The sequence below is a fragment of the Dipodomys ordii genome, unplaced genomic scaffold (assembly GCF_000151885.1).
Source record: "Dipodomys ordii isolate 6190 unplaced genomic scaffold, Dord_2.0 Scaffold93, whole genome shotgun sequence".
NCBI classification, from domain to species: domain Eukaryota; kingdom Metazoa; phylum Chordata; class Mammalia; order Rodentia; family Heteromyidae; genus Dipodomys; species Dipodomys ordii.
Window position 1 is genome coordinate 1,241,631 of NW_012267309.1, and position 24,508 is coordinate 1,266,138.

General features: G+C 42.9%; 1 protein-coding gene across 1 annotated transcript in view; it reads right to left on the bottom strand.

Moving 5' to 3' along the window:
- The window catches only part of Ror2 (receptor tyrosine kinase-like orphan receptor 2), a 45,863-nt gene extending 25,509 nt beyond the window's left edge, over positions 1 to 20,354 (bottom strand). The window contains exons 1-3 of the mRNA XM_013026367.1: positions 20,252 to 20,354; positions 3,380 to 3,667; positions 2,187 to 2,217 (exon numbers count right to left, since the gene is read on the bottom strand). Coding sequence (XP_012881821.1) covers positions 2,187 to 2,217; positions 3,380 to 3,667; positions 20,252 to 20,354 — 422 coding nt within the window. The remainder of the gene's footprint in view (positions 1 to 2,186; positions 2,218 to 3,379; positions 3,668 to 20,251) is intronic.
- Between the last annotated feature and the right edge of the window lie 4,154 nt (positions 20,355 to 24,508).

Below are 24,508 nucleotides of genomic sequence, written 5' to 3' on the forward strand. Positions count from 1 at the left end.
GGGAAGGGAAGGGAAGGGAGAGAAAAGGCAAACCAAAAGAAGAGAGGAAAGGTGAGCAAATGCAGTCATTATATTCAATGTACATTGTGTAAAATTAAGCTGTGTAACTTGATAGGAAGGGGAAATGGGGGAGAAGGACAGAAGTGGTGACATTAATCACGAAGTATTATACTCATAACCTGAATTATAGAATTGTGAACATGTAACCCTTTTGTACAACTATTTAAGAATAATTTTTTTCAAGCCAGAAGTGCAGGGGTGACTCAAGTACATGAGACTTGAGTGAAACAAAGCCAAGTATGAATGTGAGAAACAACAATAACAAACATATGGAAATCACCAAACGAAAGCATTAAAATATGAAAATTGTAACACTAAATAGATTATAGAGAAAACACCTGCTTATAGGATGGGAGTCAAAGTCAGAGCATTGTCTTGCCTGATGTCAGCTTGGACTGTGGGTCGGGTGAGTTGAACTTTTTGTGCATGTCCATGAGTGACTGAAAAACCCTAATGCTGACTTTTGAGGTTTTAAATAATCTTCAGTAAACAAATGAACTTGCAAATCTAAAACTCACAAGAAAAGGCTGTCTAAAGGGCAATTCAATGGCCACTGCATAAACAGGACAATGCTCCTTCTCACTTATATTAACCAGTGAGACCTAACATAACATTAACTCTCATTACTACTTTACACCCAAGACACTGGTAAGTTCTGATAGTACCTCACACCAGAAACCAGGGTATTGAGAAGCTAGGTTCTGCTAGTGTTCCTTAGCTCAGGAGGAGGGCAATCTGGCCACTCGTGGTAGACAATGGAGGGCACACCTGCAATTCTAGATGTCTGTATTTGTGGGTAAGCACTAACTTTCACTCAGCAGGTGGTACAGGATTAAAACACAGTACTCGTAGGTTTGAGTGCTGAGTGCTATGTATAAGAACATCTATTACTTTCAGGTTGGAAAGCCTCGCTCACTGATCTCCAAAAAAATCTAGTTAAATGTTACTTACAAGATACCTACATAAAAGAGAACACAAAAAGGTTTAGTTTAAGACAGGGAAGGGGTGTGTATGAGGGAACATGATAGTAAAAGAAAGTTCTGGCAAATGCAAATAAAAAGAAAGCAGGTGCAGCTATTTAGTTAAGATTGAGTTCAAAAGGGGTGACTTTGATCAAGAAGCACTAGACACTTAACTAGACATGTTAAATTATAACTCCCCTGTACAGCCTTTTAAAGTTCAGAAAATTGGGGGGAAAAGAAATGGCTGAGTTCAAGGCAAAAAGCATTAAAAGGAACTACAGTCAAACCACACAACAATCAAAAAGATAACCAGCATCTAACCTAGAGATACTTAAGGCCATAAACAATATTAAAAATTAGAAAACACACAAGCCACCTGTAGCTCACTATTGTAATCCTACTCAGGAGGCTGAGATCTGAGGCTATAGATCCAAAGCCAGCCCAGGAGACATTGGATTTTCCAATTTCTTCTTGTTTTTCTCTTCCTTCCTTGCTTCTTTCCTTTCTTTCTTTCTTTCCTCCTTCCTTCCTTCCTTCTTTCCTCTCTCTCTCTCTTTCTTTCCTGCTTCCTATCTTTCTTTCTTTCCTGCTTCCTTTCTTTCTTTCTTTCTTTCTTTCTTTCTTTCTTTCTTTCTTTCTTTCTTTCTTTCTTTCTTTCTTTCTTTCTTTCCTGCTTCCTTTCTTTCTTTCCTCCTTCCTTCCTTCCTTCCTTTCTTTCTTGCTTGCTTGCTTGATTCCTTCCTTCCTTTCTTCAACTGGTTCAGCCTTTTCACTTATGGCTGGCACTCTACTACATGAACCATGCCTCCATACAGGATTTTGCCAGCTGATTGGAGATAAGAATCACACAGACTTTCCTGTCAGAGCTGGCTTATATCCCTTAGATCTCAGCCTCCTGAGTAGTTAGGATTAAGGATTATATGAGTGAGCCACTAGCACTCAGCTACCAATTATTGGTTTTATGACAGTTTTTCTTTACACTAACCATGAAATACATCAGTTTCCCAACAGCAAACAAGCAAATTGTCATCTTTGTTTCAAGTGAAACCCAGCCTTACTTCTAGCAAACTCAGCAAAAATGAATTTTCAGTCATTAAAACTAGGATTTGGACATAACAGAACTTGAAGCATTGAGAAAATGGCTTATGGAAAGCAGATACTTACTGGAAGTTATGATTTGGGCTGTGAGTTGGACCTAAAGAGAGAAAACAATAGGACAAGTTACTATATGTAAGGCAATATATAAAGCACACATGTTCAGATCAGGGGGATGGTAAGCATGGGTGGGGGCGGAGCGTCATCTGTTGCTGGTTGTCCTCTGTCCTGCTCAGGAAGACAAGCCTGAGGCCCTGGAAGCCATGAACAGAGAAGGGTATGCTTGAGTTTATGAGGCTATTTTTTGAGATGCTTTCAGAAGTTTTGCTGTTGCCAGGGGGCATTCATTACCAGACACTCTCCCACAGCTTATATACTATGTGTAACAAGCATGATAATGCCAAACTCTGGGTGGGCACTGGTGGCTCATGCATGTAATCTTACCTACTCAGGAGGCTGAGATCTGAGGATTTTGGTTCAAAGCCAACCTGGGCAGGAATTGTGAAACTCTTACCTCCAATTAACCATTAGAAAACCAGATGTAGAACTGTGGCTCACAAAGAGCTCAAGGACAGTACCCAGGCCCAGAGTTCAAGCCCTGGGACTGACAATAAAACAAAAACCCAAATTTTGCCTCTGCTTTGCCCTCCTGCCCAACTGGGTCAGGCTTACCTGGGCAGAAGTTATATTAGCTTTACAGAACCAAAACTTAGACTGGACAAGTCCACCTGTGAGTTTTCAGGATTAGTCCCAGGCCTGAGCTCAGAACTGTGGGCCTTCCCACAAAACTTGCACCTTGCCACCTGTGTTAGATTACTTTTGTGTGTGTGTATGTGTGTGTATGCTGATACTGGGCCCTAAACTCGGGGCCAAGTCACTGTCCTTTAGCTCTTTCTCTCAAGGCTGGTGATCTACCATATGAGCCACAGCTTCACTTCTGGCTTTTTGTCAGTCAATTGGAGTTAAGTCTCACAGACTTTACTGCATGGGCTAGCTCTGAATTGCAATCCTCAGATTTCAGCCTCCTGCGCAGCTACACTATAAATTTATAGACACTTTCCCCATTTTCCTTTCTCAGTTAATTCATGGTTAACAGATCAAATGTGATCTAGTACACAGTGGGTATGGACTTGGGGAATGGTTATAGATCTCTCCTATAGACCTGTGTGTATTCAGTTTCAAAGAGCAAATGAATCTCTCTCTCCCTCAGTTACTGTGAACATTCCTTTGCTTATCAACATGTTTTGACTGTCTCCACTCACCCAGCCGCACATAGAGGACTCCAGTGGCAGTAATGGTCTTCACCCCATTGGTGGCCACACACTGGTAGTAGCCAGTATCTGTTGTGTCCAGGTCTTGGATTCTTAGTCGAGAGCCATATTCTGTTTTCCGGATAATGATACGCCTGGGTTCCTGCACAACTGGGGCATCATTCTTCAGCCACCGCACACTGGGGGGTGGATTTCCTGCTACTTTACAGTGCAGGATTGCTGTCTGGCCCTGGACAATGGTGATGTTGTTTACAGGCTCCAGAAAATTCAAAAAGTAACCTGCCAAGGAGAAGGGTCCAGAATGAAGAAATTTAATGGGAGAAAGAAAGGAAGGAAGGAAGGGAGGAAAGGAGGAAGAGGGAAGGGGGAAGGGAGGGAGGAAGGGAGGAAGGAAGAAAGGGAGGAAGGGAGGATAGGAGGAAGGGAAGAAGAGAGGGATGGAGGGACGGATGGAGGGGCAGGCCCTAGCACTCCCTGGACTCTTGAATGAACTTCTGTGGGGAGGGTGCTCATTTTGCCCACACATGTTATCAATTCTAGATGCAGGCACTAAGTGTGTCACATTCTAGAATGCTGCTATAGATACTGAGTCTCCCTTCTTGGGGGTAACACAGGTCAGGCTCTGAAGTCTGTGGTCATAACATTTTTGTCAACTAGCTAATGCCTAACTGCTTTATGTAAGTTTCCATTTTATACATATTCAATATATTTTGTTGATTCTATGACATTTAAATTTAGCCTTGGAACACAAGCCTGACTGTGGCTTTTCTCTAATAGAGAAATAGGTTCTCTGGGAGGCCCATTGCAGCCTTCTGCCCATGCATAGTGGATACCTGGGGCTATTGTAAGCAACAAGTACACCAACACAAATCTAGCCAGGCTGTGGTGGCATATGCCTGTAGTTCTAGCTACTCAGGAGACTGAAACCTCAAGATCCCAGTTTGAAGCCAGCCCAGGCAAGAAAGACCATCTCTAATTAACCAGCAAGAAGCTGGAAATGTAGCTGGCTCAAGTGCCAGACTTGAGAGAAAAAGACAAATGAGAGCATGAGCCCTGATTTCAAACTCCAGTACCAGTATCAAAACAATAACAATAACAACAAAACCTCACAAAACTGCAAAAGCAAGGATAGTAAGTAGAGAAGGACATATGTCCACAGTACCCCACAAGCAGAGGGCCACCTGGTTCAAGCTCAGTTGCAATATGTATTCTAGGTTATCTCTGCAAGACTGTGACAGTATCAATAATGCTTTGAGGACTGTAGATACTTATTAATGAATAGGTGAATTTGCATATAAGCTACCTGCAAACAATGAAGTTCAACTGTACTTCCCTTTCCAAATACTACATGTTATCCAAGCTAGTCAATATGGGGTCAGTATCATACTTAAGCAGAAAGCCACAATAAGTAAAGTGTATGGCAAAAAATGTCGTCCAAAGGAACAGAAAGAGGATAGGATAGAGAGGGGGCAGGGGCTGGGTGCTGCCACACATGTCAGGGGCAGCAAAGGCCTCCCTTACTCAAAGGAAGACAAGTCCTTAAAATTCCCCTAGTTAGTTCCTACAAAGGGGGTTGGAAACATTGCTAGTATATGGAGGCTCCAGCAAAGCCATCAGGAACTCTGGGATGGCAACTGGGAGTCAGAGGAATAAGAAAGTCTGGGGGCAGATGAGGAAGAGTGATATATGCATTGTATACAGACTTGTGTTGTACACAAGTACATGTGTATGCATGGACATGTATGTGTACGTGTGGGTATGTGGGTGAATATGTGCATGTGACTGTATATGCACACACACACACACACACACACACATCTGTATAAAGTACAACAGGGTACTCTCAAGATAACATGCAAACTAAAACCTCATCCCTCACAGGGCAAACTAATGTTCAATAAGATTCGATTGTGAGTGGAAAAATTTGTGTTAGCAAAACTGAATGGAACAGTGCCCTCTGAAAATGACTTTAAAATAAAGTCACTGCTATTATTACTTGGGGGATGGGTGCCAGGACCCACTGGGATACCAAAGTCCACAGCTGTTCAAGCCTTATTTATATAACATGGCCCAGTATCTAATCTATGACATCTTTCTATATACTTTAAGTCATCTCTAGGATTTTTCTGTATTACTCAAAATAAGGTACATTCTAAATAAATAGTTGTTATAACATGTCTAGCATTGAGATGAAGTCTAGTGGACACTTCTGCCCAAAATACCTTGGAAAGTCAATCCTCCCAGTCTCAGCCGCTCACATAGCTTAAGATGGCAGGCAGATCCATTGAGGCCAGCTATAGATTGAGAAGTAATTGTGTGAACTTTTCTGTTCTCAGCCTCCAAAGGTAGTTTCTCCATTTCTCCTCTTACTTAACAAACATATTTCAGAAACTAGCTCAAGTACTTTTCATTGACATGTATAGCTCTCATCTCTGTCTCTCTGTCTCTCTCCTCTCTCACACACACACACACCACAAACCAGCTTTTCAATGACTGTTTCTTAGTTGTTAGCTATGCTCTGTTTTTAAGTCATCAATGATGACTTGATATTGCTGACTTGATTTTTCTTTTTCCTGATCCTGGGACTTAGACTAGGGGCCTATGTGCTTTCCTGAGCTTCTTTTTGCTCAAGGATAGTTAGTACTGAACCACTTGAGCCACAGTTTCACTTGTGCCTTTTTAGTAGTTTGAGATATTAAAAAAAAAAAAAAAAAGCTCAACAAACTTTTCTGCCCAGGCTGGCTTTGAATTGTAATTTTCAGATCTCAACTTCCTGAGCCACCAACCCTTGGCCTATTGTTGACTTTTACTACTAGGGATCTTGAAATCTTCCAACTTTTTATACATTCATTCACCACCAATACATCCTGCATCTTTCGCCTTTCTCCTAGGTTAAGCTGAACTCATCCTGATTCACATTTGTTCTTGGATAATGGACTGAGCCTGTAAACACTCTTAGGCTGGGTCTAAAGCTATCTATTACTTCCATCTTGAAGGATAGTTTAGCTGGGTATAGAATTCCAGACAATTCTTGTCTCCTGACTTCTCTGTTGAAAATCTTGCCCATGACTGTTCCTTTGCAGGTAGTTTAAACTTCTTTGTAGGTTACTATTCCCCGCCATCCCTCCTTGTTGGTCCTGGAGCTCAAACTCTGGGCTTGGGTGCTGACCTGAGCTCCTTTTTGCTCAAGGCTAGCACTCTATCACTTGAGCCACAGTGCCATTTCCAGCTTCTTTTGTGATTAACTGGAGATGGGAGTCTCACAGACTTTCCTGCCCCAGCTGACTTCAAATCAGGGTCCACAGATCTCAGCTTCCTAAGTAGCTAGGATTTTAGGCATGAGCCTCTGGTGCCCAGTGTAGGCTATTTTCAATACATTCCCTTTGTTATTGTAATTCTGAAGCCTCTATTGATAAAGATGGGATTATTTTATTTTACCCTCCCCAGAAATCAGTGCTTTTCTTTACATTGAGAACACTCTATCAGATCAGTAAAATACCTATCAAAATGCCTTTTTCCATTATTTCTTCTGTAAACTCTTCCTTTAGATAGATGCTAATAGTCTTGATCTGATTCCTTACACTGTCCACCTACTTTTTATTTTATTTATTTATTTATTTTTGTCGGTCATGGGGCTTGCAATCTGGGCCAGGCACTATCCCTGAGCCCTTCAGCTCAAGGTAAACACTCTATCACTTGAGCCATAGCACCACTTCTGATTTTCTGGTGTTAATTGGAGATAAGAGTCTCACGGACTTTCCTGCCCAGGCTGGCTTTGAACCACGATCCTCAGATCACAGCTTCCTGAGTGGCTAGGATTACAGGCATGAGCCACCAGTGCCCAGCTGTCCATCTACTTTTTATATCCAGTCCCTTTCTATCTTTAGTTGTTTGTCATCTGCTCTGCAAATCTCTATAGTCCCGCACCATAACCATGATTTTATTTTCTAGAAGGTCTGCTTTGTTCTTTCAAGTTTACCATTGCTTTTTTTTTTCTGTGCAGTTTTCCTTTTTTATGAGGGGGGGGGTCGGTCATGGGCCTTGAACTCTGGGCTTGGGCACTGTTCCTGCACTCTTCAGCTCAAGGTGAGGTGCTCTACCACTTGATCCACAGTGCCACTTCCATTTTTCTAGTTTATTGAAAATAAGAGTCTCATGGACTTTCCTGCCTGGGTTGGCTTTGAATCGTGATCCTCAGATCTCAGCCTCCCGAGTAGCCAGGATTATAGGTGTGAGCCACCAGTGCCTGGCCAGTTTTCCCCTTTTTTGCTGTATTTATTTATTTGTTTGTTTGTTTTACTGGTATTGCAGGTTGAGCTCCAGGCCTGGGTACTGTCAATTAGCTTTTTCACTACAGGATGACATTCTATGACTTGAGCTACACTTCCAGCTTTTTGGTTGTTAATTGGACGTAAGAGTCTCATGAACATTCCTTCCTGGGTTGGCTTTGAACCTCAGTCCTCAGATTTCAGCCTCTTGAGGAGCTAGAGTTACAGGCATGAGCCACCAGCAGCCATTATCTGTGTGTGGTTTCATTCCCTTCTTTTGATTTAGCCCTCAGGCTTCATTGTTTACTGCTTGCCAATCATCTTGTGCTTCTCTGTGAGTGCTTTGTAATTTTTCATTGTAGGGCTGGTTTTCCTGGGGAAAATCCCTTGAAAACTGGGTTCCTCTGGCAGACAATGAAAGTTTTATTTTAACTTTCTGCCTTGGGATTTCCCACAACATTCTAGCAACTGAACTCTAGTTTCCAGAGGTGAAGGCACTAAAAAAAGGCCCTAGTTAGATTTCTTATGAGTAAGATTTTTGAGGCATTTCCCATCCGAAGTTAGGGTCAAGTCAAGCTCTATTCTCACCTTCCTGGGCAAACAGGGCAATGTTCTCAAGCCTCAAATCTCCCATCTTCTAGCTTTGTATAGGCTTGTTCATAAGACCTCAGCTCTGTGGACCCCATGGGTTCAATGTCAAAGCCTAAGACTCTGAATGAGCCTACATCATAGTATCTGCAGCAGCAAAGAGATTGCAGAGTCTTACATTAAGGTAAAAAAAGTAAATTCCTTTGTATCCTTAAAAACAAACATGATGTTTTATTTCTTCTTGAGAAAAACTTACTCTATCCAATATTTGACTTAATATTGTAAGGTACGTATTTACTCTCAATCAAGATTTTCCTACTGTTTTTGTTTGTTTTGGTGACAGTATTGGATCTGAGAGCTGTCCCTAAGCTTTTTTGCTTAAAGCTATCTCTCTATCACTAGAGCCACAGCTCCACTTGCAGCTTTTTGGTGGTCTATTGGAGAAGAGTCTTAGACTTTCCTACCCAGGCTGGCTTCAAACTTTGATCCTTAGATCTCAGCTGCCTGGTAGCTAGGATTATAGGCATAAGTACTGGTACCCAGAAGGACATACCCATTTCTGAATATGCTCTTTAACATAGCACTTATATTTTGAGAGTAATCCAATGCCAAAGCTTTGGAGGATTCCCTGTCTCAAGGTGCCCTTTTGTAGTGCATCTACATCTTCCTGTTGTCTCCCCACTCTGGAACCCACCCCACTATTTATGTGGGCAAGTCCATGCCCTTACTACATGACAGCTACAAAATCTAACTCTGTCTTCCATAGATTCCCCCCTCCCTGAGGACCCCAAGAAAGCAAGCTATTCTCCAGGCTACCTCTCAAGTGTTCTCTGCTCAGGGTTGCTACTCAAAACTGTTTCCATTCTCTCCCCCTGCCTTCTGGGCAATTCTCCATCTCTCTTACAAGTTCACAAAAGCATGTCTTTTGATAATGTTTTATTGAGCATGTGTACGTAATTGCCATGAAAGGGCTGCCAAATTAATTTGGTCCACCCTCAATCGCTGCCTTCGTCAATTCTCTGGAGATCCAACAAGAAAGCTCTCTGAAGATGGAACATAATAGTCTTCTCTCTTTTTGTTTAATTTACAGCCAGCCATGTCACCTCTCTCTTGGCTTCATTTCCCTTATGTGCAAAATATGGGATTTATACTAATCATTGTCTAAGTTCCCTTTTTAGCTCATACACACAAAAAATTCCATTAAAGCTGCCCCAAACCTCTTCAGAAAACTAACAGGCTGCAAGGAGTCATGCATGGCTGATGTGTAGAGTTCCACTAACATGAACCACTCAGGTCTCCATTTATTAGGAGCAAAAGCCTTTTAATTCACCCAACTGAGTTTTCCTTCTGCTCAGCAATGCAACTTTAGCAGCTGATGCTGATAGTCCCTAGTGCCCTGGCCAGCTCTGTGCAGCCCTAAGCTCAAGACAACACAGCTGAGTCCAAACATTAAAACACCCCAGAGGCAAAGGTAATTCCATCACCAAGAACACTACCCTCCTGCACAATCAAGGTTAGATCAATGATTAATGACTTTTATATCCCAACTGATTGCCCGAGTAGTCACTCATGTGGTCAAATTACTTAGGTGTTTGAAGATCTGCTTATTTACCAGACCAGGCTGACTAGTCTAGGAAGGAGATAAAGAAAGCCTTATGTGTAGGGGTCACAAGGTCACAGGGCTTTGACTGGTGGGAAATAAAACAGATGAATTTCCTGGAAAAGCAAGTGAAAAGGAGAACTCAAGAACTGAAAGAAAGATATAAAGCTGCTCTTCCCAGGAGAAAATATTTACAGGTTAATAAATCAGCCAGAGACAGAAAGCTCATGCTTCAGTTCAGGCTCTCCCACCGAGCTGTCCAGTGGTCTGCCCAGAAAACAAGAGGACGGAAAGGATAGGGATCAGAGAAACTCAGGAAATTGAGGAAAATAAAAAGCAAAGGGACAAAACTGATGGAGAGAACTAAATTATATATATATATACACACACACACACACACACACACACATATATACACATATATATGGGCATGTGCAGGGTGATATGCATATATATATATATAAACATATTAACTCAAGTATGGTGTATTATGCAGGGAAGGATTCCAATGATGTAACTCCACTGAACAGCTAACTTACAGTTTAACAAAATGAATACCAGAAAGCTGGAACATGTGTTATTCAGGGGTGGGGCTTAGGTCAAGAGGAGGAGCATAGATGAATGGAGAGAGGAAGGGTAGGTGAATACAATATGAATGTATATATGAAGATAGAAGTAGGTAATTGAGGGGAATGGGTAGGCTTGGGAGAGATGAGGAAAATGATGAAAGGGGTGACACTGATTAAGATGCATTATACTTATAAACTGATTTGTTGAATGGCAACTCTTTTGTATAACTACTTAAAATAATAAAAATATGATTTTTTAAAGATGCATCGTATTCACAAGCTGATATGTTGAATTGAAATGCCACTGAATAGCTACTTCAAAATAGTAATTGTTAAAAAGTGATGGAGAGAAATACCTAAGAGCATTTGTACTTTCATGGGACAAAATATGTTTCCTAACTTTAAAGCCATGGCCCCCAGACAGTGAATTTGACCTTACTTGGAAAGAGGGTCAGTGCAGATGTGATCAAATGAAGGTGGTCAGCCTTGATGAGAGTGGATCCTAAACCAATGACTGGGGCCTTATGGACAGAGGTGAATTTGGACACAGATATATAGAAGTAAGACAGCAGTGTGAAGAAGGAAGTAGAGACTGCAGTGATGCTCCCACAAGCCAAGAGCACCAACGTTGCCTGCAAACTCTGAAGCTCAAAGAGACATGGGACAAATTCTCCTTTGAAGAAATCAGCCTTGCCCACATCTTGATTTTGGACTTCCAACCTCCAGAACTATGAAGAAAGCACATTCTTGCTGGAACAAGGTGCCTGTTGTGAGAAAAATAACCAGAGAGGTACAGAGCCTGAAGATGAAGGAAGAAGATGAAGGAGACAGCCCCACAAACTACACACCCACACACTCACCAAGAGACTGGGAAACATGCACAGGAACAGACAGGTTAGGTACTAAACCAACAATAGAGGAAGAATTCCTGCTAAGTCACTTGAAGTAAGAACAACATCCAACTACCATCCTTATTGTCCAGACAAGTGGGAGCCAGTGGCTAGCTGTTAATGATTTTATCAGTTGAAGTAAAAACTATTGGAACAATGAAGTTCTCTTTAGCTCATATTTTGACTCATTTTCTGGCCACTTCTGGCCACTCGAATGGCCTTCCATCCCCACCAACTATTCAAAGGGGAGGTACCATGAGCCCAAGAGTGGTAGGTACTAGACCTTCATACTGAGATGGTTCCAGTATTAGAACTTGGGACAGAGCACCCCAAAATATGTCTGTAGAATACCAAAACATGCCACCATGAAATACCTTTCTGTGGCATATTGAGAGCTAGTTATTCAGAGAAATTGCAGACCAAGGAGTAGCCCTGAAAAGATGTGCTTTGGTAAAAGCAATTTCGTCTCTGAAGTATTTATAAAGTACAATCCTACACCAAAAAGACATTTCAATCAATGGCAGACAGAGAGACTTCATAAGATCACATTGCCTGGTAACAACTCAGCCATCTCAGCTCCTGCAAGCACAATCTAGGATGTAAAAATCACCTAAAGCTATACTACTCAGATGAACCAAGATTGTGTCAGAGACAACTTTATTTTCTGCGAGCAGAAAGGCCACCTCAAAGCATGATACTTAGGTGCATTGATATGGTAAACTTAGAGCACTTGGAGACAATGGTTGTCCACTCTGGCTTCTTTTGAGCTCCTTTATCTGTGAGGATAGTCCTCAAACATGACTCTCCTTGACTGAGATTCTAACCAGACAAGATGCCCTTGATCATGGGACAGGGGATGGAGGCTGACACCAGATGGAACTAATGGTCACTCTTCCTTCTGATGGTGTGTTCATCTTTCTCATATTGGCTTGCTCTTCTCCAAATGCCTTTCTATACCCTGTGAAGAGGTAAATGAGCTACATCCTGCTGGGGTCCAGAATACACATGAGGTCCTTGTGGTATAATAATACATCTGTATTATTTTTCTCTAACTAGCCTACCTTATGTTGGTTTAATTGATAACCCAGTGATAAAACCTACCCAGGTGGAGAAAGCCATCCCTACCCCTGTGCCAAGACCTAGCACTTGGTGGGCTTCATTGAATACCTGCTGAGTAATCCTTGACTCAGTTCAGGAACCATGTTCTCCCAAAAGCTTCCCCAGCCCTTACGGGCCCCAACTACAGTACAGTACTCCCCAGGCTATTTTATATGTCTTATTTCTGACCTCCAGAGCAGACTCAAACTCATTCCATTATAGGACAGTCTGCTGCAGGGAACACCAGCACCAAGGTGTCTTTAGTTCACACTTTGACTCATTTTCTGGCCACTGGAATGGCCCTCCACCCCCACCACCTATTCAAAGGGGCAGTACCATGAGCCCAAGAGAGGCAGGAACTGTACCCTCATACTGAGATGGCTCCAGTATTAGAACTTGGGACAGAGCACCCCAAAATATGTCTGTAGAATACCATTGTCACTATTCTACCCTGCATGGCTTTATTTATATTTATGGGCCCTCCTGGGTCTGATAAACCTCATTATTGCCTGTTTGTGTTTCTCCCCCCATTGCCTAGATTTGAACATAGGGCCTCAGATAGTGCTGTACCATTTGAGCCACACCTTCAGCTGGCTTTCTTGCTAGATATTTTCGAGATAAGAGTCATACTTTTCTACATGGGATGGCTTGACCCATAATACTCTAGATCTTGGCCACCTGAGTAGCTAGAATTACAGGCATGAGCCACCAGCACTTGGCTTGTGTTCAAGCTAAAAGAATTCTGAGGATAGTTACATCTATCTGGCTGGAGGGGAATAGTCCTCAGTGCCCCTCACCCTGGGTCAACCCCAAGCCCTTGGTACCTAAGCCCACCTCAGATTTTTCATAATGTGGGTGGACACCTCTTCAGCTTTGGCCTGGGCAATTGGTAGTATTCTGTTCTAGGAAGTGCCCTATTCCAAGGAGACAGCCAGTCCACAACAAAAATCTCAAGGACTAACGTGCATCATGACTATGTTGTAGATGAAGAAAATGGAGCTTGAAAAGTCTAGGCGACTGGCCAGGCTCAGCTCAGTGTGGGGGGTCCAGCCGCAAACCTGGAAGCAGAGGCCAAGTCTAAGTTAACTACACAGAGGACAGACGTCAAGCTGACAGCTTGCCATCAGGATTTTACTCTATGACTCTATGGTAAAACTTAGAAATCATAAGTACATTCCTGTGTATGTGTGTGTGCACACATGCACATGCATATGCACACACACACACACACACACACACACACACACACACACACACACTCACTCACTCACTCAAAGACTTCAGCAAGAACCAGAAACACCTACAATGTATTTGCTCATTGATCCACATGACCTACATGAATCAAGAAACCCACACTTAGTAAACACAGAGCAACAGGCATTGTCTCCATGACAACTAGTGCCTTGTGTTTTCTTTCCAAAGAAATTTTGGATCAGCACGGCAGCATAGCCCACCACAAACAGGAGCAGCAGCCTAGTAAGCACAGGGTGAGTAAGGCATGCGCCCCTCATCCCTGTGATTTAGAATTCACTTGAGATCATCTATAACTGCCACCTATCCTCGCTTGGGCAACATTAGAACCTCTTCTTCTGGACTCAGTGTAGACAGGAACTGCCCTCCCAAAGCACATGCACAATGTCCATCCTGGTTGAGCAAGAACACAGAAGGCCACCAGATGGGCAAGCCCAGCTCTACTCCACCCTGAAGTCCAGAAATTATCCACTTCCCACAAACATTCCAAAGTACTGATTTTATAGAACATGAGCCGCATTACCCATGCATTTAAAATACAGCCTTGGAACAAAAGAGCAAATGGTTTCTAGGTGAAATGAAGGCTTTTGTAAGTAATGTAATAGTAATAAATGGAACATATGAATGCATACATATAGTGATGTCTGATAGAACAGGGAGCACAAAATTCCAAGCATTTATTCATGTATTAACTATGCTATAACTGGTGTCCTAAAACTGCTTCAGTCCTGATGATAACACTCTGCTATGTGGAAATTCATAGCAAACATTTCATCTGTAAACCAACATGCTTGGTGGTCACTTCCTCGTCTTCATAGGCTGTGTGCTCTGAAACCTTCCCTTACCTACCTCTTTCTCTGCTCCTCACCCTAGGTAAGTCAGAGAAGCAGCCCTTGAATCTGCAGGAGACTGATTCTAGGACCCACCACAGATGCTCAAATCAAGTTCCTTCCATAAAACGTCATCATATCTGTATCTAACCCAAGTACATACTCCTGTGTACTATCTCTCAATAACTTGAAACACCTAACGGTGCAAATACTACTACCATTGTTATACTGTATTGCTTAGGGAATGCCAAGTGTGGAGAGAGTTTATACTTGTTCAGTATGACACATTTAAAAAATATTTTCAATATATAGTTGATTGAATCCCTGGATTTGAAGCCCACAAATATGTGAGGCCAGTGGCCTATGTTATGTGCTAAATAGTAGCATAGGAGTGTAATACTGATAGCTATATCCCAGTAACTTAGGAGGCAGAGATCCGAAACTCATGGTTCAAAGCCAGCCTAAGCAGAAATGACCATGAAACTTTCATCTCCAATTAACTCTCAAAAAGCCAGAAATGATAGACCACAACCCTTAAGCAAAGAAGGCAAGGAAGAGTGCAAAGCCCTGGCGCCAAAATAAGTAAATAAGCAAATAAATATTGTCACAGTACACATTAGAACAAAACCACTGTATACCTAACTGTCAGATTTTACTTTCTTGGGACCAAGGCAAACTTTCCTGGTCACAACAGATAGACTGACCCAAAGGTTGATTTTTACCTGCTTGTAGTTTAGAGACGTCTGCATATCACAAATAATGACTAAAGAAAATGCTAATACAATTTGCTCAGCTATTTACTTATATATCTAGTTTGAACTACATGTGGCAAAGAGCTGCAGTCCAGTAAGTTGAGAGAGAAGTACTGAGTGTGGGATTGGTCAGGCTAAGTCCTCCCTTCCCTGATTGGTATACAGTTTGAGATTGGAAAGGAAGGAGAAAGGAAGAGTGTAGTGAGTTGTCTTTTGCACAAAGCCATCACCTAGGACACACACACACACACACACACACACACACACACACACTATAGAATCAGAAAGTCAGATTGAGGGAAGAGCTAAAATCCTAGAGCTACAGAGTCTCCTGGGAGGCAGTTTACTGTAGATCCTCAAGGGTCTGAAGTCTTGACACTGGGAAACTCAGGGATCCACCAGTAATCATAATTCTAAGAGTTAGAATGGCACCAGCATCAGCCACTACTTCCAGGTGCTGGCTTGTGAGCTAAGAAGCAAGATCTTTCATCCCTCCGATCTGGAGCCTGGGCCAGAACACTATCTCCCCCAAAACCAGCCTACAGCATGATAACACCACCTTCCTATCTTCCTGCAAGCTGATCATGTAGTATGTTCATTCAGCCATATTGTCATTGCAAGGATGCGTCGTAGCACGTACACACGCTTGCTCCTTTCCAGGGTGGCTTGACAGGTTGTCTTCTGCAATCAGCGTTTCTGTGCCCTGGGGAAGCCCTTAGGCAAGCCTCCAAACTCTGATTAAAAACTTCTCCCAGCCCTGCAAAAGGACTGATGTACACACATGCATTTTAACCCAATCATTTGTAGGTTACCAGAAGGGAAAAAAAGGGCAAGAAGCAATCAAGTCCCAGATAAGCAAAGAAACTATCAAAGGGGAAGCCTTATAAAATGCCGGGAGCTTGAAGCTGGATGAGACTAAAAATTTCTATAAAATTTTTGATATTTTTCTTCACTAAGGTAAGTAAATGCCACTTCTGTTAGGTGAGTCCTAGATGTCTTGCTTCTCTGTGCTACTCCTGATCACTAAATTTATATATATATATATATATATATATATATATATATATATATATATATCCTTCTTCCTGCCACACGGTTCTATCCCTACAGGGAAGCCCCACATCCTTTAGCTCACCCTGGAGCTGAGAAGTTCGTAATATACTCTATTTTCAAGTAAGTATCAGAGTTGTACAGATGGTTGTGAGCAGAATTTTACACTGTTACTGTGACCACGTGGCCCTCGGCTCCACCCCTAGCCTTCCTCCAATGCTGTCTTCTCACTGAGGGAATTCAAGCCTCTCATGTTCCAGGCCAGGCACCTTCAAAAAACACCCATAAAACACAAATTTTCCTGTGCCTAAAAAGCAGTGCATAATGTGTTCCAGGACTGCCAGACAGGACTTCCTGTGAGCTAGAATGTTCTAAAACTGTGCTACCTATCCTGGGAGCCAGCAGCCATATCAAAATGTAACTTACAGGACAGAGGAACTGAATCTTTAATTGTTTTGTTTGTTTATTTATGCCAGTTCTGGGACTTGAACTCAGGGCCCTGTGCTTTCCCTTGGCAATTGTGTTCAAGGCACTTCACTTCTGCCTTTCTATTCCTAATTGGAGAAAAGAGTCTCAGGTGCTGAGATCCTGAGGTCTCAGCCTCCTGAGTAGTTAGGATTACAGATGTGAGTCACCAGAGCCTGAATCTGAATTTTATTTTAACTGACAAACTTAAAGAGCTACATTTAGTTGGTGGCTAGTGTCTTGAGGAACATAGGTCAGCCTCTACTGATTTCTATGACCACCATCCAATACTCCAGACTACTTCCCTTCAGCACCCAGTTCCTCAGGCCCTTTTCCCTAATAGGCTACACACATTTCCATAACTGCTTTACCAGACAATGTCTGTACTTCAGATCTCAGCACAAATCAGGATGCCACCTTTTCTTCCTGCTCCCTACAAACTGGCTCCTTCCTTCAGGCTAATCACCATTAAATAAAATCATATTAACCTAATAGTTTCCCCTCAAATTGCCAGGTCTCTCCCGTCACACAAAGCAGAGGACATGCTCAGTCACCACGGAGGAATGACCAGTATCTATAGGCCATCTGCAGGCTTGTGGAATGAGATGGGCATCCAATCCTCAAAAACACTGATATGATAATTCTAGCTACTCAGGAGGCTGTTTGTTATCTGATGATCGTGCTTTGAAGCTAACCTGAACAGGAAGGTCTTTGAGACTCTTATTTCCACTAAATTTCCAGAAAACCCAGAAATGGATCTGTGTTGCTAGTCTTGAGCAAAAGAAGCTTTGGGCGCCCAGGTCCTGAGTTCTAGGATCAGTACCCCAAAAACTTACCACTGATGGCTCTAGTCTGTAATTCAAACTAATCTGAAGTCGGAGAGGCAGAAGATTAATGCTCAAAGCTAGCACGCAGGGGAGGGGCAGGGGAGGGGAGGAGGAGGGAGCGCTTAGCCTAGGTAGTAGAGTACCAACCAAGCAAGTAAGGTGAGAAACTATGAGGCCCTGAGTTCAAAGCCTAGTATCAGAAGAAAACACAAAAACAAAACAGAAAACAAAACTATTGCCAGGAGCTGATAGCTCATGCCTGTAAATCTTAGCTTCTCAGAAGATTGAGATGAGGATCTTGGTTTAAAGGCAACTTGGGCAGAAAAGTCCATGTGACTATCTGCAACTAACCAGCAAAAATCTGAAGTGGAGGTATGGCTCAAGTGGCAGAGACTCAGCCTTAAGAGACAAAGTAAAGCAAGAGTGCGAGGTCCTGAGTTGAAGCTCCAGTAGTAGCACAACAACAAAACAACAAATTTAACTGTCCTTTCTCAGGAAATGTGTGTCTGAGGCTGCTCATGAAGCCATCAGCTCACACACATCAAGTGATGCTCCCACAGACATAGAGCAGAACCACTAGATGTGCCCAGCATTCTTCTCCTAATAAAGCTACCATTGTATACATAGCAGATCTGTAAAGAGCAACACAGTCAGTACATATGGGCTGAAAAGGGAGTAAGTAACATGTGCTCATCAACATCTTAGAGAGGACAAAAGCCTCTCCAAGAAGTCTCTGAATGCCAGGCACCAATGGTACATCTCACCTGAATAGGCCTGGGTTGGAGTACAGCTCATTGGTAGAACACACACCCCTGGATTCCACCCCAGCACCCCAATGCAAAACAAGCCAAGTATGAGTGGCTCACACCTATAATCCTAGTTACTCAGGAGGCTGAGATCTGAGAATCCCAGTTCAAAGTCACAGCAAAAAGCCAGAAGCAGAGGTATGGCCTTGGGTGGAAAAAGTCAAGTTAGAGTATGAGGCCCTGAATTCAAGCCTTAGTACTGACACAAAAAACAAAACAGCGCAGCTGGCCTTGTGCAGACAGCAAGCACTGGCTATGGCTGTGGTGCTATGTTTTGAGTATGTCATTCAAATTTCATGGTGTGGAAACTGAACTCCCAAAGTCACACGTGGATAGCACGGAAGTGAGACCTTGGGAGTCATTAAGGTTAAATGAGGTCAAGGAGGTGAGGACCCCCTGATGGCTCTGGTGATTTTATACAAAGAGGAAGAGACCTGATCTGGCACAGCTCTATCTCAGCACATGAGGCCCTCACCAAGTTATGATGTAGCAAGAAGATATCACCAGATACCAGCTCTAAGCTCTTGGACTTCCAACCTCCACAACCATAAGCCAAAGAAACCTTTACTTGTCATAAATCACCTAATCTGTGGTAGGAAGAAAAAGTAGACAAAGATATAAGAAGCATCATGCCAAGAAACCCTGTCAGGACATAAAGTGACACCTTAAGTTGCTAGATCAATGTCAGTCATAACTGCTCTAACACTCAGGAGACATAGCCTTGGCAGGGACCTAGAAGTAAACAGGCAACTGAAGCAAAACAGCAGTTCCTAAAGGTTCCATAGGCTTAGAAACCACTGCAGAGCCAGGTACTCAGACCTGTAATCCTAGCTGTTTAGGAGGCTGAGATCTGAAGATCTCAGTTCAAAGCTAGACAAGGCAGAAAAGCTCATGAGTCTTTATCTTCAACAAACCAGCAGAAACGTTTGACTGGAGGCATGTCTTAAGTGGCAGAATATCAGCAGTGATTGAAAAAGCACCAAAGAGAGAGAGGGAGAGGGAAAAGGGAAAGGGAGAAGAGACAGGCTAACTGCTGTGGAGTTCAGCACCAGCTATGGAGAGAACAGAATAAATTGACTCTGCCAGAAAGTGACTGGCCCAAGCATCTGTGGCCCTCCATGATCTCCATGGAGGAGGTAACTGGGCTTAGCCGAGGCTCAAAGGAGTTTCCTGTCAGTCCCTCATGTGAGGATAGTAAGAATGCATACAAGGGCCCCCTCAAGGAGCCAACTATACCAGTTCCTTTATCTTGGGCTTCTGGCCTTCAGAACTAGGAAAATATAAATGCTTCCTATTCCAATCACCCAGTGTATGGGATTTCATCATGCTGGCCCATGCTGACTGAGACAACTTAGAAATACACACTGACCGTGTGCAAACTGGAACAGGTGGCACTTCCTCATGTGGTTGGTCCACATCTGCCCAGCTTGGCTTAGCTTGCTCTATCAACTCTGCCCTTAGGGAGTAATTAGCCAGTAGGACATGATAGAAAGAGTGCACTCCCAGAGTGGAGGAGAGACCTGGCCACCTCACATACCTTCACACCTCTGGACTATTTCATTGAGAAGAAGAAATAAGACTGGTGCTTACCAACAGGTACTTAGTGGCTAAGAAAAGAGGCTCCACTCAGGCCTTTATCAGCCACCTCTGACAAGTCCTTCTGACAAGTCCCAATCAACACCCAATACCCCAGCCACCGTGAAGAGACACAGGAAGCTGGGGAGGGGAATCATCCTCAGGTCCATAGACAGAGGGCTACATTGTCCAACCCACCAACCATGAGATTAAGAAGGTCCAGCCCTAAGAGGCAAATCATGTGACATGACAAGTCTGGAAATATGAAAAGAGCATCTGCTCTTCCCAGCTTACCTTTCAGAGTAGGACTGGGACTGTCCTGTCCATCGGGTTGTCCTAAAGGGTCATTTGGATCTGGAACCTCCACTTCACCTGGGAAAAGAACACAGGTATACATCAGACAAACCCTCACTTCAGAAACCTATAATTTGTGTCTCAGGAAAAGACAAAGGTATTTGGACAAAATTTCTCACTGTTTGCAATAAACAAGGAGGGACTAGGTATTACGACAACTTGTCCAGGGGTTACTTTCTTTCCTGCCTTCCTTTTTATTTTGGCTAGAAATTTAACCCAGGACTTTAAGTATATTACTCAAGTTCTTTACTACTGAACACTGAAACAGAAACGTTTCTATGACTTTAAAAAACATAGTAGTATAACCAATGTCTGATTTAATTGTGGCCATGCTGTTGGAAGCACGTTTACTGTTCTGTGACAGTCGGCTAAGATTAATTCATTAGTGAAGACAGAAAAAAGAGTTCATGAATCTAACAGAGCCTAAGTGTGCCACTAAATGAAAAAATGAGCATTCCCCTTAGCTTCCTAGTTTCCACAAATAATCACACGTCTTTGAGATCCACTCATAAAAAGCATTTCAAGGAGTTTCACAATAAGGAGCATCTCATACTGTAAAGACCCTCCTTCCCTCCCTCCTTCCCTCCCTCCCTCTCTTCCTTCCTTTCTCTTTCTTTGGGTCTGGTCATGGGGCCTGAACTCTGGGCCTGGGCCTGGGAGCTGTCCCTCAGCTCTTCAGCTCAAGGATAGTGCTCTACCACTTGAGCCACAGAACCACTTCGGCTTTTTTCTTTTTTTACTTATGTGGTACTGAGGAATCAAACACAGGTCCTCATGCATGCAAGGCAAGCGCTCTACCACTGAGCCACCTTCCCAGCCCCTCTTCCTCTCTTTCTCTCTCTCTCTCATACCTGAGGTTTAAGCACAGGGTCTGGGCACTGTCCCTTAGCTTTTTCACTCAAGGTTGGCACCACTTGAACCACCTCTCCACTTCTGGCTTTTTGTTGGTTATTTGGAGATAAAGACTCTCCTGGACTTTCCTACTCTGGGCTGGCTTTGTACCATAATCCTCAGATCTCAGCCTCCTGAGTGGCAAAATCTTTATTTTTTAAATCTCTCCCATACCTTTCTTGGGCAACCACACCACCCTCCCTTGGACAAATAGATGCATGAAATATAGTACTACAACACTTGAGGGCTAGTGGTCCTATCACTAAAACCAAGATGGTACATCAGCTACACAAAGCAGTCAACAAATTGCTGCTGCAAAATTAAAGATTCTCTAAAATCTAAGGCGGAATTTTTTTATTTTGTTTTTGTGCCCATCCTGGGGCTTGAACACAGGATCTGGACACTAGGTCTTAATTTTTTTGATTAAGGCTAAGCTACATCTCTACTTTTAACATTTTGGTGGTTATCTGGGGAAGAATTTCATGGACTTTTCTGCCCTGATCTGGCTTTGAACAATGATCCTCAAAAAATCAGCTTTCTGAGTAGCTGGAATTACAGGCATGAGCCACCAGCACCTAACATAGGATCTGAAGTTTTAAATTGACATATTACAAAAGAAACAAAAATCAAATCCCAGTGCATGTACTAAGCAGCAAAATGGAGTGTTAGCTATTCCCCTAATGCTGACAAGGTCACAGTGACTTTGCATAAATGGGCCAGGCTCTGCTTCCTCTCCTCCCAGACCTGCCCAGACTGGCAACGTCTCCACTTCTGAATTGGAAGCTGACTAAGATGAGTCTGCAAATCGTTCCCCCCATGGAATTGGGACAACAGGCTTGTATTTCTTCAGGGTGTGTATTTATATGACTTTTTCACACTATTTGTCGATTCCTAAGCAGTTAATAATTCTTATGCCTCCTCTTTTCAATATGTGTATATGTAAATACAGTACAAGTGTGTTTGATTTCGTGCCAATTTAAAATGTCAACTGTATGACTAGATTTTCCTAAATGAATATCCTGTACCAGCAAGAAGAGTAGAAGGCTGGATGGAAGTGTGACTATCAGAACATAAAATGGCTTGGTCAGTTGGTGCTGTCAGTACACAGCTCACGTGGGCTCCACACATGGAACAGGACATTTGTGGAGCAGCATGGGAAGTAAGAGCTGTTCCCCAGAGTACCCAGGAGTTTGGCTGTGAGACACAGGCAGAACGACTTGTCTGGTGGAGCAACATCCCTGACCTACCCTGTTGCAGAGTCACTGTTCCTACTGCACAGTCACAACCCAACAACCTACTTGGCAACCATTGTTGCTGCACCTAGTAATATCTCCTCTGCGCTTATGCTGAGTAAGCAGTCTCCTTATCTTCAGAATTGCTTTCTGTCAACCAAGGTACAAACATATGACATGGAACATTACAGAACGCGTAAACTTTAAATTGTGTGTAGTTCTGAGTAATGTGATGAGTTCGTGAGTCATCCACTCAGATGCAAACCACTGCTTGGTCCGGAATATCCATGCTGTATGCCCTGCCTGACCATTGGTCACATAGCAGTGATCTTCATTATCAGACTGACTATACAGTGACATGTTTCTTGTGTTCAAGTAGCCGCTAAGTAGTAGTCTAATGTCACATTTCAGTGTCCTTGCCATTCACCTTTCTCATCTCCTCATGCATGAGTTGTATCAATTCACATCATCTCAAGAGGTACTCAGGGTGAGTGCAATATAATAAAGTACTTTGAAAGAAAGAGAAAAGACTAGAGTCACATAATTTCTATTGCAGTACACTGTTAAAATTGTCTTGTCTCATTAATCTTATTAATCTCTTACTGGGCCAAATGTATAAATGAAACTTTATTACAAATAGGAACAAACACCTACATAAAGAGTCTGGGACTGCTGGGCACCAGTGGCTCGCACCTGTAAGCCTAGCTACTCAGGACATTGAGATCTGAGGACCGCAGTTAGAAGCAGTCTGGGCAGTAAAGTCCATGAGGCTCTTATCTCCAACTAAGTACCAGAAAACCTGAAGTGGTGTTGTGGCTCAAAGTGGTAGAGCACTACAGCTTTGAGTGAAAAAGCTCAGGGACAACACCTAGGCCCCACAACTCACACACACACACACACACACACACACACACACACGGGGGGGGAGGGGGAGAGGGAGAGAGGGAGAGGGAAGGAGAGAGAGAGTCTGGGACTCCTTATTGCTATGCATCCTCTGATGTCTTGAGACCCGCCCCGCCCCAGATGAAGAAATGACTAGTTCTTCATATCAAGGATCCTTTAGTTTCCCTGGTTCAGGTTTCCTCTGTCTCCAGCTATCTGACAAGCTTGCTTTAGCAAAGCCTGTGCCCACATAGCAGGAAGAGTTGTGGAAAGGTTGTGGAGCATTCTGCACTCTCAAAGAGAACATTATGAAAGCAGACACATCTCAACTCCTCAGCACTTTCTCATCTGTAAAGAAGAACACTACTCTAGACAGATCATGTGGCTTCATATTAGTGACATTTCAACAGGTTGTTCCACTCCATACGAAAGACTCACACACGTTGAAGAGTTGTTTAAAACACCTTTAAAAAATATTTTATTGTAAAGATACTGTACATAGGGGTTACAGTTACACGAGTACATTTCCTATCAAGCATTGTTACCCCCTCCTTTGTTTTCCCCTACTATCCCTTCCTTTCCTACCTCCCCAACTCCTCCTTCCCCGCCGCCCCACCAAAGTTTTAAAGTTCATTTTCAACATAGTGTCTTGTATGTCTCATTGTTACAATGAGAAAACCTGTATCCTTGTTTCGGTATTTTGTTATTTCTCTTCCCCTCCCCAAATTAGAAAAATGTATATATAAGAAATAGGGCACCAGAATCAAATACAGTGACAACAGGGGTTATACCATGGGGGAAGAACACACAAAAGAAACAAAAAAAAATCACATAGTACATTAAAAACAACAAAGATAAAACCTCTTGTGTCCCTATCTTAGGGCTCATTTAACTTAGCATCATCTTATTTGGTCATATGTGCATAGCTTTTTTTTTTGGGGGGGGGGGGCAATGGCAGTCATGGGGCTTGAACTCTAGGCCTGGGCACTATCCCTCAGCTCTTCAGCTCAAGACAAGTGCTCTGTACACAGCTTTTGACCTTTTCTGTTTGTCTGGTAAGATTACCCTAGACATATACTAGTATTACAAATAAGGAAAACAGTTCCCCTATGAGCCAGCAATCCCACTTTTAGGCATTCACCCAAACAATCACAAAGAAGGCCATACTAAAGCTACCAACACAACTATGTTC